The sequence below is a fragment of the Eleutherodactylus coqui genome, chromosome 12, assembly GCF_035609145.1.
Source record: "Eleutherodactylus coqui strain aEleCoq1 chromosome 12, aEleCoq1.hap1, whole genome shotgun sequence".
Lineage (NCBI taxonomy): Eukaryota > Metazoa > Chordata > Amphibia > Anura > Eleutherodactylidae > Eleutherodactylus > Eleutherodactylus coqui.
In genome coordinates this window covers 116,047,745-116,061,992 of record NC_089848.1, presented here as the reverse complement: position 1 = coordinate 116,061,992, position 14,248 = coordinate 116,047,745, and the positions used below count along the sequence as shown (strand labels likewise).

The 14,248-nt window shown below is 45.3% G+C and overlaps 1 protein-coding gene across 1 annotated transcript in view; it reads right to left on the bottom strand.

Annotated features, from left to right (window-relative positions):
• Window positions 1–8,159: 8,159 nt before the first annotated feature.
• The window catches only part of MTPAP (mitochondrial poly(A) polymerase), a 33,106-nt gene continuing 27,017 nt past the window's right edge, over window positions 8,160–14,248 (bottom strand). Inside the window, exon 9 of the mRNA XM_066585199.1 lies at window positions 8,160–8,716. Within this exon, the coding sequence (XP_066441296.1) occupies window positions 8,396–8,716 (321 nt within the window). The 3' untranslated portion in view covers window positions 8,160–8,395. The remainder of the gene's footprint in view (window positions 8,717–14,248) is intronic.

Below are 14,248 nucleotides of genomic sequence, written 5' to 3'. Positions count from 1 at the left end.
TAATCACAGCCTTTGCATTGTGGAGGTGGGATTTGTGAACTGGCTGAGCTGAGGCACTGATTGGCCAATTCTTTAATCCCACCTCCAGAGAGCAGCGGGAGGGACCTGGACCAAGCCTGCTAGGTAATGCATTCCTCTTTTTTAATGTAATGCTGCTAGGGTTTATATTTCAAACCTCTCTGAAAATCCTGGGTAGGGCTTATTTTCGGGCCAGGTCTTATTTTTGGGGAAACTGTATAAGAGGCTGTTGCAAACTAGTGAGGACCATGTCTGCCTCCTAGGTACAGGAAGCTTAAAAAAAAACAAAAACAAAAAAAACTGGTGCCTGCAGGAGGGATATAGCTGGTGAGAGGTGTTTTCTTCTGCTAATTGTCCATCTTCTAGTGGCAGTAGCTATACCCAAGGTCTTAAGCTGCGTCTCCTGGTGATACGCATGAGCAAAATCAGGATTTGTCAAAACTGCCAGAAAACATCAAACTTCTCAATAGAGAATAATTTCTCTTTCAAATAACTATCCACCATTTTCCATTTAAACACTTTGAAAAGTGTCTGTGGAAAAATGTATTTTACAGAATGCATACCATAAGGGTATTTAGTGCGTCTCTTCTAAATGATAATAGATAGAGACCAGTGTCTTAGCCACATGATACGAGACCCTCCTCACTTCTCATACCCTTTACTGGTCCTCCTCCATAGTACCAACCAGCCCGCAAAATCCATATTTGCCACTCTCTGTCCACAACCTAGGATGTCCCTTAAAGGAGATGTCCCGAGGCAGCAAGTGGGGTTATACACTTCTGTATGGCCATAATAATGCACTTTGTAATATACATTGTGCATTAATTATGAGCCATACAGAAGTTATAAAAAGTTTTTTACTTACCTGCTCCGTTGCTAGCGTCCTCGTCTCCATGGTGCCGACTAATTTTTGGCCTCCGATGGCCAAATTAGCCGCGCTTGCGCAGTCCGGGTCTTCTGCTGTTCTCTATGGGGCTCCGTGTAGCTCCGTGTAGCTCCGCCCCGTCACGTGCCGATTCCAGCCAATCAGGAGGCTGGAATCGGCAGTGGACCGCACAGAAGAGCTGCGGTCCACGGAGGAAGAGGCCATCTTCAGCGGTGAGTAGAGAAGTCACCGGAGCGCCGGGATTCAGGTAAGCGCTGTGCGGGTGGTTTTTTTAACCCCTGCATCGGGGTTGTCTCGCGCCGAACGGGGGGGGGGTTTAAAAAAAAAAAAACCCGTTTCGGCGCGGGACATCTCCTTTAAGAGCTTCACAGCATGCTGAAACATCGTAATCCACGGCTCAACCTCAGATTACTGCTGCAGATTTGCATTTACAAACATCGTGATTCAATGGGGCGAATCCACATGGATTCCGCATCAAGAAGTGGCATATCAATCCTTTTTTTTTTTTTTGCAACCTGGATTTCAAATCCATGCCATATCAACTAGGGCTTGGATTTCCATTCAAATGAATGGAATGCACATTTTGATGCGGATATTGGATCAAATCCTTGTCAATTTTGAATGTGCAACGTAGACTTTTAAAGCTTTTTTCAGGACATAAAAAAAAAATAGTTAAAAGGGCTTAAAGGGGTTGTCTAGCGCCGAAACGTTTTTGTTTTTTTTCCATAGGCCCCCCGTTCGGCACAGGACAACCCCAAGGGATGTGTTAAAAAAAAATATATATATATATTACTTACCCGAATCCCCGCTCTGCGACGTCTTCCTTCTTCCTTCACCAAGATGGCCGCCGGGATCTTCACCCACGGTGGACCGCAGGTCTTCTCCCATGGTGCACCGTGGGCTCTGCGCGGTCCATTGCCCATTCGAGCCTCCTGATTGGCTGGAATCGGCACACGTGACGGGGCGGAGCTACGATGACCAGCTCTCCGGCACGAGCGGCCCCATTCACCAGGCAGAAGACCGCACAGCGCAAGCGCGTCTAAAAACGCCAGAAGAAAGCGAAATTAGACGGATCCATGGCGACGGGGACGCCAGCAACGGAGCAGGTAAGTGAATAACTTCTGTATGGCTCATATTTAATGCACGATGTACATTACAAAGTGCATTAATATGGCCATACAGAAGTGTATAGACCCACTTGCTGCCGCGGGACAACCCCTTTAAACTCAAAAATTGCTTACCTATCGACTGCTGCAGTCCTGGTGCCCATCACACTGAACCCAGAAGAAGCAGTGGGTGGCCATGAGCTGCTAATTGTGCAGGTGACCACTCACAGGCTTTATTGATGTATCTTCTATGGCTGCTGAATACTGTGAGTGACTGAGTGGCCACATGGATAATGGGTAACAGGCAACGGGGCTGCAGCACTAGATGGGGAGTATTCAGTTTTTAGTGATTTAGCCCTTTAAAAAGAGGTCGGGGAAAATCTCTTTAAGGGATTGCCCACCTTACATATAAAACGTACAAGACAGTGTATGATGGAGACATTTGTAGCTTACTAATGTGTAGCAATTCTGCACGCTTGTTTAATATGCTCCACCCGCTCAGCATCAAAGTCTTACTGCTAGAGAATGCAGCCACTCCTCCCTAAAAATAGCGGTTGATGGAGGAACACGTGATGCGACCCTGCCCATCAGCACCTTCCATGTACCACGTCTGTACCAGTGTCCTTCCTGACCAAACGGGGAACTGGCGCAGAGCATGAGCTGTGCTGATGGATGGAGTCGTACCACGTGCCCTTCCATCCACAGCCATTTCTAGGACAGAGCAGTTGCACTTGACTGATGAGGAGGCAGAGCCTAAGGGACCTTTCACATGGGATGGAATTGTCTGTAAGATGCAGTGCTTATGCAGATTTTGCCACTTAGTGCAGAATGTGTTGTGTTTTTTAATGCGGATTGCATTCTGCGGAACATCTTGTGGAATTTCTTCCATATTTTTCCTTAGACTTTAGTCTCAGAATTACATCTCCTGTATGTTTGAAATCCGCAAGAACAATTCTGCAAGATGTCCGTAATTCTGCGGCAGAAAGTTTTTCTGCTGTAGAATTTAATCTTACAATTTTGAAGTAAAGACACGCAAATTTTAACAGGTGGAGAATTCAAGACCAATAGACATAACGTGACACAGAAATGTCCGCCCTGACTAATGGCGTCCTGTTTGAAAGGTCCCTAAAGATAGAAGACAGCAGCACAGAATTGCTATACATTAGACATTGGCAAGCTGTAAATCTCTCTACCACCTGTGGTCACACGCGTTTATATGTGAAGTTACTAACCACTTTAAGATATTGGGGGGCTCATTTTTAAGTCTGCGCTGCTCTACAGGGATGGAGCAGAGAATCTCCAATAGAACCAAGAAGGCTCTCTCAGCTTGTTAAGATTGTAAAGCAGAAATAGAAAGGAGGGTGTTACGTTGTGCTGCTGGGACCTGTAGTACTAGGGTTTCTAGCAGCACAGCTCTCAGGTGTTGAATGATTGAGTTGGCTGGGTGTGGTGATCTCCTGCTAGCCAATACCCCATAATGTTTGCTAACATATAAACCCTGCTCCTGTCAGTGTTTGTCTGGTGTTCAGGGTGAGCAGTCATGTTATTTCAGCTTGCTGTGTGATCTGTGCTCTGTCCTGTTGCAGCTTGCTGTGTGATCTGTGCTCTGCTCTGTCCTGTTGCCGCTTGCTGTGTGATCTGTGCTCTGTTCTGTCCTGTTGCAGCTTGCTGTGTGATCTGTGCTGTTCTGTCACAGCTTGCTGTGTGATCTGTGCTCTGTTCTGTCACAGCTTGCTGTGTCCGATGCCGCTGGACTCCTGGTTAGCGTAGGGACTAGCGGTATAACCAGGAGCCGTGAAATGGCCCGCTAGCTTCCAGGTTTTGAGCAAAACGTCAACTAATACCTAGTATTTATATATAGCTTATTATCTGTTACTAGTGGTTGCATTTTGGCTGCTGTATGCGGTGTTTTCTGGCTATGTGTCCTGTCCCTGTCACGTGTATGTATCCTGTTCTGGTGGCGTGGTTCCTAGGAGCAGCTAGGGCCAAAATCCGAAGACCGCTGGGCCGGCCTTTATTGGGGCGATGTGCCCGCTTAGATAGGGCCACGTCATCCTCCCTATAGCACAGGGCCAGCTGTCTGAAACTCGTGTGTATCCCATCTTTGGTCACGATCGTGTGGGCCCCGTGCTTAGTTTGCCCACACGATTGTAACAGAGGGACTATATTGTCAGCAGCCAGAGAGGGAAGGAGACTGATTTCATCCAGAACCCAGCCCCACCCCCCACCCCCTTCCAGTGCACTTAAGCAGCAGCATCAAGGGGGATACACAGAGGGAAAAAGTGATAGAAAAGATATATTTATGCTGCAAGTTACTTTAAAAATTACTACAAATGTCCTTTCAGGACTTCTGGTATGTAAATAACTCATGGCATCATGGTTTAATTCTGGTATAGAGGTTTAATTCCCTCTATACCAAACATTAGAACTTGTATGTTCTAACAAAGTCTGTTAGTATGTCTTGGATCCTGAGTGCACTTATTCTTCTAAATAATCATAGACCGTCTGATGGCATCTCCTTCAGTTGTTTGATACTTGTAGTGGATTCCTGTTTAGAGGCAGACTCCTTAAATCCACACCGCAGGCTGATCGTCTCTCAGGGTAGTGTCCTCCCTGCTTCTGGATGGCCAAAGCTGTGTGCATTTCATCCAGCATCTTGGTTACCAGGAGGGTGACGGGCACATGTCTACGACTTCACATCCTCCAGATGAGCGGACACGCCTACTGATGACAATTGGGTTCTCCTGTTGCGCCCCCTTAGCGGACATCACTCAGGTAGGCTTTAAAACCATCTGAGCGAGTGCCAGACTGAAGGCTCTGAATCTACTCCGCCAGTCCACCACCAGGGCTGTTTATTTCAATTAGGTTAGCTCCGATCATTCAGTGTCTATTAGGACTCGGATATCCAACCTACAAGAGATAGATAGTGGGAAGAGCTCTGCTGCTGTCTGACAGACAGAAGGCTCCGCTAGCATCAGTATTTTTGCTCCAGATCCACCAGGGTTGTGAATGAATGGGAAATTTACTGAGTGACGATCTATCTTAGTTTCAAGGTTTATTGGGCCCCTGAGGACCCAAGTAATGGCTTAGGGAAACGCATTGGGTCACAGACGGAATCTAGCTGTTGAGCTCAGCCAGAGTCCGCTTGGTTCAGCTAATATAGCCCTATGGCCAACTGGTAAATTCTTTGCTAAGACAGAATTAAACTGCTGTTCTGAGCCTGAATCAGCTTGGCCAGACAGAATTCTCTTCTATCATCATCTGAAAAATGTATTTTGTTAGGGGAACTGCACCTCTTTCAAAATAGTCTAGCTCAAAGAGGCGGAAACTGACACATCCATTAAATCCATTATCGTATCCAGTAGAATTGTTCATCGATTTTGAGCCAAATATTTTTTTCCAAGCTGGGTGCTATAACTGCACCCGAGACGATTGGTTTCTTATTGAGGATCAATGTTGGAACTCCATATGTGTAGCCCTTTACATTGAGAGTGTATGCCGCTGAGTAAAGATAGGCTTCCTCATAAAAAAAAAAAAAAATTCTTGTCACACGTTTCTGGACGTTACATTATCCTGCACGACAGAAAATCGCTTAAACCCCTTGTGGCGGGTTTCTTACGACCCCGTCGTGCCCACCAGGGCAGGTTTTTTAAATGGTCTAATCATTTAATTTCAACTCATTTTGCAGTCGTGTTCCAAGAGCCATAACTTTTTCATTTTCCCACTGACACAGCCATAGGAGGGCTTGTTTTTCGCGGGACAAGTTGTACTTCTTGATGGCATCATTTTTGGGTAGATATAATGTTTTGCAGAACTTTTGTAAAAACATTTGTAGGGAGATTGGGGGGGGGGGGGGGAATTCTTCAATTGGTTTTTTGGATTTCATTTCGGCGTGCAGTGTGCAGACTAAATAACGTGATAACATTATTCTGAGTCAACATGATTCCGGTGATACCAAATTCACACCGTTATTTTTGTTTTGCTATTTCTGTACATTTAAAACCTTTTAAACGGGTTTGCTTTTGTATCGCCATATTCCAAGAGCCGTATTAATTTTATTTTTCCATTGGCAGCGCTCTACAAGGCCTTGTTTTTTGCAGGATGAACTCCAGTCTTCATTTATCTAATTTTTCGGAACATGTAAAATTGTGATAGCTTTTTATTCCATTTTTTTCTAGTGGCAAGATGAACCAAATTTGTAATTGTCATGTTTTTTTATTTTTCACTGCATTCTCTGAGCAGTATAAATATTGTATTAAAGTAAAAGTTGTATGTATTCCAAATTAGCACTAACGTAAACTACAGGACATCTCGCAAAAATGAGCCCTTGCTCAAGTACGTAGACAGAAAAATAAAAGTTATTGCGCGCAGAAAACAATTTAAAAAAATTGAATGTCTTTGAAAAAAAATACAAGTACTACAGCAAAAAAAAACACGTTTATCGTAGGAATCGTCCTGACCCATAGAATAAAGTTGTGTCATTTTTGTTGTAGTTTGTGCGCCGTAGAAACAAAATGTACCGAAAGATGGCGGAATGTCTTTTTTTCATTTTACTCCACTTACAATTTCGTAAAAGTTTTTAAGTACATTATACGGTACTTTAAATAGCACCATTGAAAACTACAACTCGTCCCACAAAAAACAACAAGCCCTCATACAGCGACAGCGATGGATAAATAAAGGAGTTATGATTTTTTAAACAGGGGGAGGAAAAAAAGAAATGGGAGGGGAAAAAAGAAAAAAAAAAGCCATGTCATTAAGGGGTTAGATAATGTACTAACTTCCTTCTCTGGGTCATTACGACGCATGGATACCACATGTGTGATTTTATTTTTTATTTTGTACAAAGTAAAGGGAGACAATTGTTTTTATTTTTTTTAATAATTTAACTTTTTTTATTTTTGTCCCTTTAGGGGACTTCCACAGAGACCAATGAGGACCCCCTGATCACATTCCAGGGGTCTGATGGTGACAGATTGCAGAATTTAAAGGGTTAACACAGCAGAGATCAGAGGTTTTCTCTGATCTCTGCTCTAAGAGCTGGTGCCTGGCTGTCCTCTGACAGCCAAGCACCAGCTCTCCCTGCCACAGAGACCTGCGGCTTATGGTCTCTATGGCAACCTGTAAACAAAGCAGTGCAGGACTTTGAATTTAGAAGCGGGAGATTGCTGGCAGATCGGCAATATCTTCCTGCTTCTGTTTTTCAAAGTCCTGCACTGTTCTGTGTGGGTTTGTGCAGGCAGAGCACACTGCCACAGCTTATGGCAGTGTGTTCTGCAGCTCCCATAGTAAAACATAGCCCGGAAATCTTCCGGGCTATATCGCTATGGGCAGTAGAGCTTGTCCTGGAAAATTTCCAGGCCTGTCACTCAAGGGGTTAATGTGAAAATTTTACAATTTGCTCTACTACATTTAGCGCTTTAATAGTTCATCAATAAAAGTTTATAAATTTTAGGTGTCGTCTGTGAACACATCAGATAGGAAAATCTAGCGATTTGAGTGACATCGAGCAAGGCCTGATCATCGGTGCTAGACTAGCCAAAAGAGGATCCTGTGGACGGAAACAACTCATCACTGAAAGGGGTCGGAGAAGGATGTCAGGAATTGTTCTGACCAACAGGCTGCACAGTCAGCTGAATACAACGCTGGAGCTCCAACTAACGTGTCCGAACGCACAACTCGCTGTTCCTCCGCATGGATGGGCTATAACAGCAGATGACCAGTTCCAGCGCCATTGTGTCTAAGAGAAACAGAAAAACTCCAGCGGGCAAAAAAAGCGCAAAACCTGTATCACTGAGCAGTGGGAAACCATCTCCTGGTCAGATGGATCCATTCTTCTGTTGCTGATGGGAGGTCAGAATTTGGCACAAGCAGCATGTATCGCTGACCTTTTCCTGTCAGCCGGTCAGAACTATCTAATCTGTGGCAACTACAAGAAGCTTCCTGTCCGCAGGGGCCGATATTCCTGCAGAACCATTTCATCATCGAGTGGGATCTACAGCATGATGAATCACTGCGGTTCTGAAGGAAAAAGTAGTCCAACGCTACTCGATGGGGGGCGGGGGGGGGGGGGGGGTCTCCATTAAAGGGGCAGTCAGTGTGTGAACTTTTTCATATACTTGATAAGGTGAAGCAGCAAATACAAGGAATAAATGTCAGAGCCACCTCTTTATTACGGTACACCTTATGGTACTCATACACTTTTCACCATGTTCATTGCAGGGTCAAGGGTCTTCATGGTCAGTGCTTTTATAAACTGCAATCCAGCAGGCGCCCCTGCAATGACCACATTGACGCTCCTGTATTTTACATTTTAACAATCAAATATAAAATGGATTTCTAAAGCACTAAAACAGGCAAAGAGCCCTCGATGGCTATAAAATGGTCAATGCTCCACTTGTTTTTTCCCTGCGTTTTCACTGTCCCTCAGAGAGTCCAGGAGGTCTCCGATCTGGGCCGCAATCACCTTCCTATTATTGGTTCCTTTGGCGGAGCTTGCAGCGATTAGTATTGAAGCCAGACCCCAGGGCTTTCCCTTCTTGCGTGACTTTTCCACTTGGTCTTGTAAGATAAAAGCGCTCTCCTGAGCAAGGGTCACAAACCTTTGGACTTGGGACTGGTTGACATTCTTACTTATGTTCAATGTCTGCTCAAATGGATTCTGAATGTAGAGAGCCGCAGCTTCCGGCTTGTTCTTCTCTACACCCTATAATAATAATAATAATAATAATCTTTATTTATATAGTGCCAACATATTCCACAGTGCTATAAGACAACAAATACACAAGTTATAAGAACTGTCCAGTGCCAACAAGCCGGTATGAACTACTACAGATGGCCAACCCTGCCACAGCCTTAAAAAGGGACGGTATCACCTAGATTTAAACTTGACTAATTAGAACCAAAAAGAAAATAAAAACATAAGAAAAATAGAAAAGGTTTCAAACTGTAGATTTTTTTTTATTCCCTTGTCTGTGACTACAGGGGCCCGCCCCCTTGTCTGTACATGACTGTGGCGGCCGGCCTGCTTGTCTGAGCTGCAGTTGTCAGCACTTAAGAGATATGCTTTACAGCAGCCTCACGGACCATTCACAGTGTGAACAGCGGCTGATGTGTAACGCAGGACATGACGTGTCGTCCACATCCGCTCGGGAACCCCTTCTGAGGACCTTGTGCTATCCAGGTATCATGTGAATGACCATACTGAAAAAAACTACATCTCCCTCCAGCGGCCTATGAAGGTGAAATGTTAGCTGCAGAAAGTGGCAGTCAGCTCCAAGGTGCCGAGAGCAGGATGCAGGGCGATAGGCTATTTGCATTCTTGGAGGCGTTGTACATCTTGGCGTTACAAAGGCCATACATTTTTACTTTCCTGTGGCCATGTGGGGTATTTTGTAACCACCATATTGGGGATTTGTTTTTACAGTGTTCTCTGTGGTAATTAAGTAGCTTTTTTGCAGTTTTCTCATTTCTGTTTCTATAATAAATATAAAATTATAAGTTATAAAATATAAAAAAAGACTTTTTAATTAGGATTTTTTTTCCCCGCAGCTTACAATAATACACTGCAACACTTCTGTATTGCAGTGCATTATGCATGTCATTCTTATGGAGACTCACATACATGGCAGCCTGAGTGGGCTTTGTAAAGGCCCTCACTTCTATAACCCTAACCAATTGGCACCCCTACCATCAAGTCCCTACTATCCCTACCATCAAGACACTACTGCCTGGAGTACTTTCCGTCCAAAAGGCCAACTCCGTGTTTGAGTAGAGATCTAGTCTATAATGTCTTGCGAACGTATTTATACTAGACCATGTTGCTGCCTTGCATATCTGATCTATTGAGGCTCCCCTGCGTTCTGCCCAGGAGGTGGCGAGTGCCCTGGTGGAGTGGGCCCTCATCCCCTCCGGAGCTACCAAACCTCTGGTTTTGTAGGTCTCCTGGATTGCTAATCTGATCCATCTAGCTATAGTGTCCTTAGAAGCTGGTCTGCCCCTATTTGCCCCTTTGTATTGTAAAAAGAACTTTTCTGACTCTCGGAAAGTTTGAGTAACTTCTAGGTAGGTTTTTACTACTCTACGGACATCTAAACTATGAAGACGCTCTTCTTTCGTGTTATTGAAATTTTGGCAAAAGGATGGCAGTGTTATTTCCTGATTTAAATGAAAAGGAGACACGACTTTTGGTAAAAAGTCAGGGGTGTGTTTGAATATTACCCGATCATCTAAGATCCTTAAAGGAGATGTCCCGAGGCAGCAAGTGGGTCTATACACTTCTGTATGGCCATAATAATGCACTTTGTAATATACATTGTGCATTAATTATGAGCCATACAGAAGTTATAAAAAGTTTTTTACTTACCTGCTCCGTTGCTGGCGTCCTCGTCTCCATGGTGCCGACTAATTTTCGGCCTCCGATGGCCAAATTAGCCGCGCTTGCGCAGTCCGGGTCTTCTGTAGTCTTCTATGGAGCCGCTCGTGCCAGAGAGCGGCTCCGTGTAGCTCCGCCCCGTCACGTGCCGATTCCAGCCAATCAGGAGGCTGGAATCGGCAGTGGACCGCACAGAAGAGCTGCGGTCCACGAAGGCAGAGGATCCCGGCGGCCATCTTCAGCAGGTGAGTATGAAGACGCCGGACCGCCGGGATTCAGGTAAGCGCTGTGCGGGTGGGTTTTTTAACCCCTGCATCGGGGTTGTCTCGCGCCGAACGGGGGGGGGGGTTTAAAAAAAAAAAAACCCGTTTCGGCGCGGGACATCTCCTTTAAGTAGGGTTCTCTACTGGATAAGGCTTGCAACTCGCCAATCCTCCTGGCCGATGTAATGGCGATCAGGAAAGCGACTTTTATGGATAGATTTTTAACCGTGATTTGGTTAATGGGCTCAAATGGCGGGTCACAGAGGCCCTCCAAGACTAAATTGAGGTCCCATGAGGGGGATGGTCCCTCAGTTTTAACCAGTGGATTTTCTGGAAGAACACTGGGCCCTGGGATAGGAGATCCTCTCTGAGGGGTAGCGCTATTCGAGATTGTATTGCCAACCAATTTATCATTGGATACCAAGGTCGTTTTGGCCACGCTGGGGCGATGAATATGACGGTGGTGTGACTGCGTGCGATCTTTTGTAGGCATCTGACTACCAACAGTAAGGGAGGAAACGCATAAGCCAGGGGCATTTCCCATTCCTGGGATAGTGCGTCCAGTGCTAGTGGTTGGTCTGCTGGATCTAGGGAGAAGAAGTCCCGGCATTTTGCATTTTTTCTTGAGGCAAACCGGTCTACTTGTGGTAGCCCGCACTGGTCTGTAAGTTGTTGGAATACTTCCGGGTTGAGGGACCAGTTTCCCGGATCCAGTCTTTCCCTGCTCAAGAAGTCCGCCACCTGATTCTGAGTCCCCGTTAAATGGACCGCCGAGAGGGATGCTGTGTTGACCTCTGCCCACGATAGGATTTTGCTCGCCATATACTGCAGGCGAGGATACCGGGTGCCTCCCTGGTGACGGAGAATGGAAACTGTAGTCATATTATCTGACAGTATTTTTACCTGTTTGTTTTTCAATACATCCTCAGATCTAATCAGGGCCTCCCAGACCGCCCTTAGCTCCCTGTAATTGGATGAGTGGGTACTGGTGAACCTAGACCAGGATCCCTGTAAGGCTTCACCTGCCACTTGGGCTCCCCATCCTGTACTGCTGACGTCTGTATTTATAGTGACGCATGGAGAGAGTGTCCACTGGACTCCTTTCCTAAGATTTGATGGTTTCAGCCACCAGTCTAAGGATTTTTTTTACCCATGGTGGTAGTTTAAATTTCTCCTCCAAGGACTCCTGGGAGCGATCCCAGGTCGCCAACAATTTTTGTTGTAAAGACCTGGAGTGAAACAGACCAGAGAACTGCCGGAAGACAGGATGTCATTAGGCCCAAGATGTGCATTGTTTCCCTTACGGACACCTTTTTTCTTCTGGAAATTCCGTACCTTTCAAAATGTGGGAAACTTTTGGTCCGGGTAAAAAGGACCGATTTTTATTTGAATCCAGGAGGATCCCCAAAAAAATCTTTTTGGTTTCTGGAACTAGGCTAGATTTTTCGTAATTGATGATCCTACCTAGTTTTTTGAATAGATGTAATGTCTCCCCTAACTGGACCCTCATGGTTTTAGCGTCCCTTGCTATCAATAGAAGGTCGTCTAGATAGGGGATGATTTTAATATTGCGTTTCCGCAGGAACCTAACTGGTTCTATCATGATTTTATTAAACACCCTGGGGGCTGAGGAGATACCAAACGGTAGCCAGATAAATTGAAAATGCCGTATAGTATTATCCATATAAACTGAAAATCGTAAAAATTTTTGAGATGTCGCATGGATGGGGATGTGGAAATACGCATCTTTTAGGTCTATAGTACTCATAACGCTATTCCGACCAATTAATGGGACCGTCGAGCGTATGGTTTCCATTTTAAACGTATAATTATTCACATAAGCGGTCAATTTTTTGAGATTCAAAATAACTCTAAACTTGCCGTTCGTCTTTGGGACCAAAAATAAACGGGAATAATAACCCTGGCCTTGTTCCGCCGTAGGGACAGGGATAACTTCTCCTATTTTAATCAAATTAAGTACTCCCTCCTCCAATTTTGCTTGGAGGTTGGGGGGCTGCAGTGGTGTTATGCAGAAATTATCGGGGGGATTTGAGTTCAGCCTGATTTTATAGCCTGTAGAGACTATCTCCAGAACCCAGGGGCTTTTTGAGATCTGCAGCCAATTTTCTGAGTACTGGAGAAGTCTACCCCCCACTTTAACGCTTTTATCCTGGGTCAATTCTAGAGGGAAACCCCGAAGTTCTCCCTCTATCCCCTTTCGAGTAGGACCACCTACCCGTCTTCCCTTTGCTTTTTCCTCTTGGAAAATACTCTCTCCGAAAGGGGATGGTTTTCTTAGGTAGATAGTCTGTTGGGAAGCCTAGTTTTTCATCTCCTGCTTTCTCCAAAATTTTGTCCAGTGTTATTCCGAAAAGGTATTCGCCCACCAGAGGGATCGTGCATAATCTGGACTTGGATGTTTGGTCTCCTGTCCATGATCTGAGCCATAAGGCCCGTCTAGCCGCATTCCCTAGGCCTGCACCTCTTGCAGCGAACCTCACAGATTCCCCCCGATGCGTCCGCTAAAAAAGCTGTCGCTTTTTTAATTAGGGGTAGACATTTGAGAAGCTCTTCCCTAGGGGTTTTTAATTGTAGGTGGGAATCCAACTGATCGAGCCACAGGTGTAGGGATCTTGCCACCGATGTGGCCGCTATGTTGGTCTCTATGACCGTAGAGGCCGATTCCCATACGCCTTTCAGAAACCCCTCCATTTTACGCTCCATGGGATCTTTTAACTTGGAGCAGTCCTCAAAGGGGAGCGCCGTCTTTTTTGTCAGCTTTGCGACTGAAACGTCCACCTTGGGGATTACTTGCCACAGAGCGGCATCCTCTGCAGCAAAAGAGTCTCTCTGAACTCTTTTTGGATGCTGGACCCTCGTGTGGGTTTGCGCCATTCATCCAAGATCATGTTTTGCAGGTTTTCGTTAACTGGGAAGCATTTCTTGTAGCGAGTTCTGAGGCCCCCAAACATTTCATCTTGACTGATTTTACCTGCGGTGTATCAGTGAGCTCCATGGTGTTACGGACTGCAGAGATTAGCTGCTCCAGGTCCGTATTTGAAAAAAAAAAGAATTTTTTATCCCCTTCTGTGGGGGTTAACAATTCCGAGGAGTGGTTTGAGAACTCTCCCTTGGAATGTTCGGGTGAAGAGACCATATAAGTTTCCGTGCGGGCCCTTTTCTGGGATGGTCCCGGCTGGGCGTCCAATGTTTGCTCTTTTAGTGCCTGTACCTCTTCCCGCACCATTTCACGGATACCCAGTAATAGGTTGTGTTGCTCGTCTTTAACTATTTTCGTAGCACAGTCCGAGCATATGGGTCTCTTGGCGTTATCGTCCACTTTTTTGGCGCATAACGCACACATTTTGATCCTCTTTTTTTCCCTGCTTAGTTTTTAATGCTTCTTCCTATAAGGAGAAGCCATTACTAATACCAGGTGTGAAAAGGAAAAACTTCTTTACTCACAAGAAAAAAGTCCCCCATTTTTGTCCAAGTGGACTACTTACGGTTGGCACACTCTTATCCCCTTCAGCGCTATCCATACTTGCTCAGCCAGGAAGGAGAGAGATGCCTGGGACATGGAAGGCATCTTTCTTTTGAA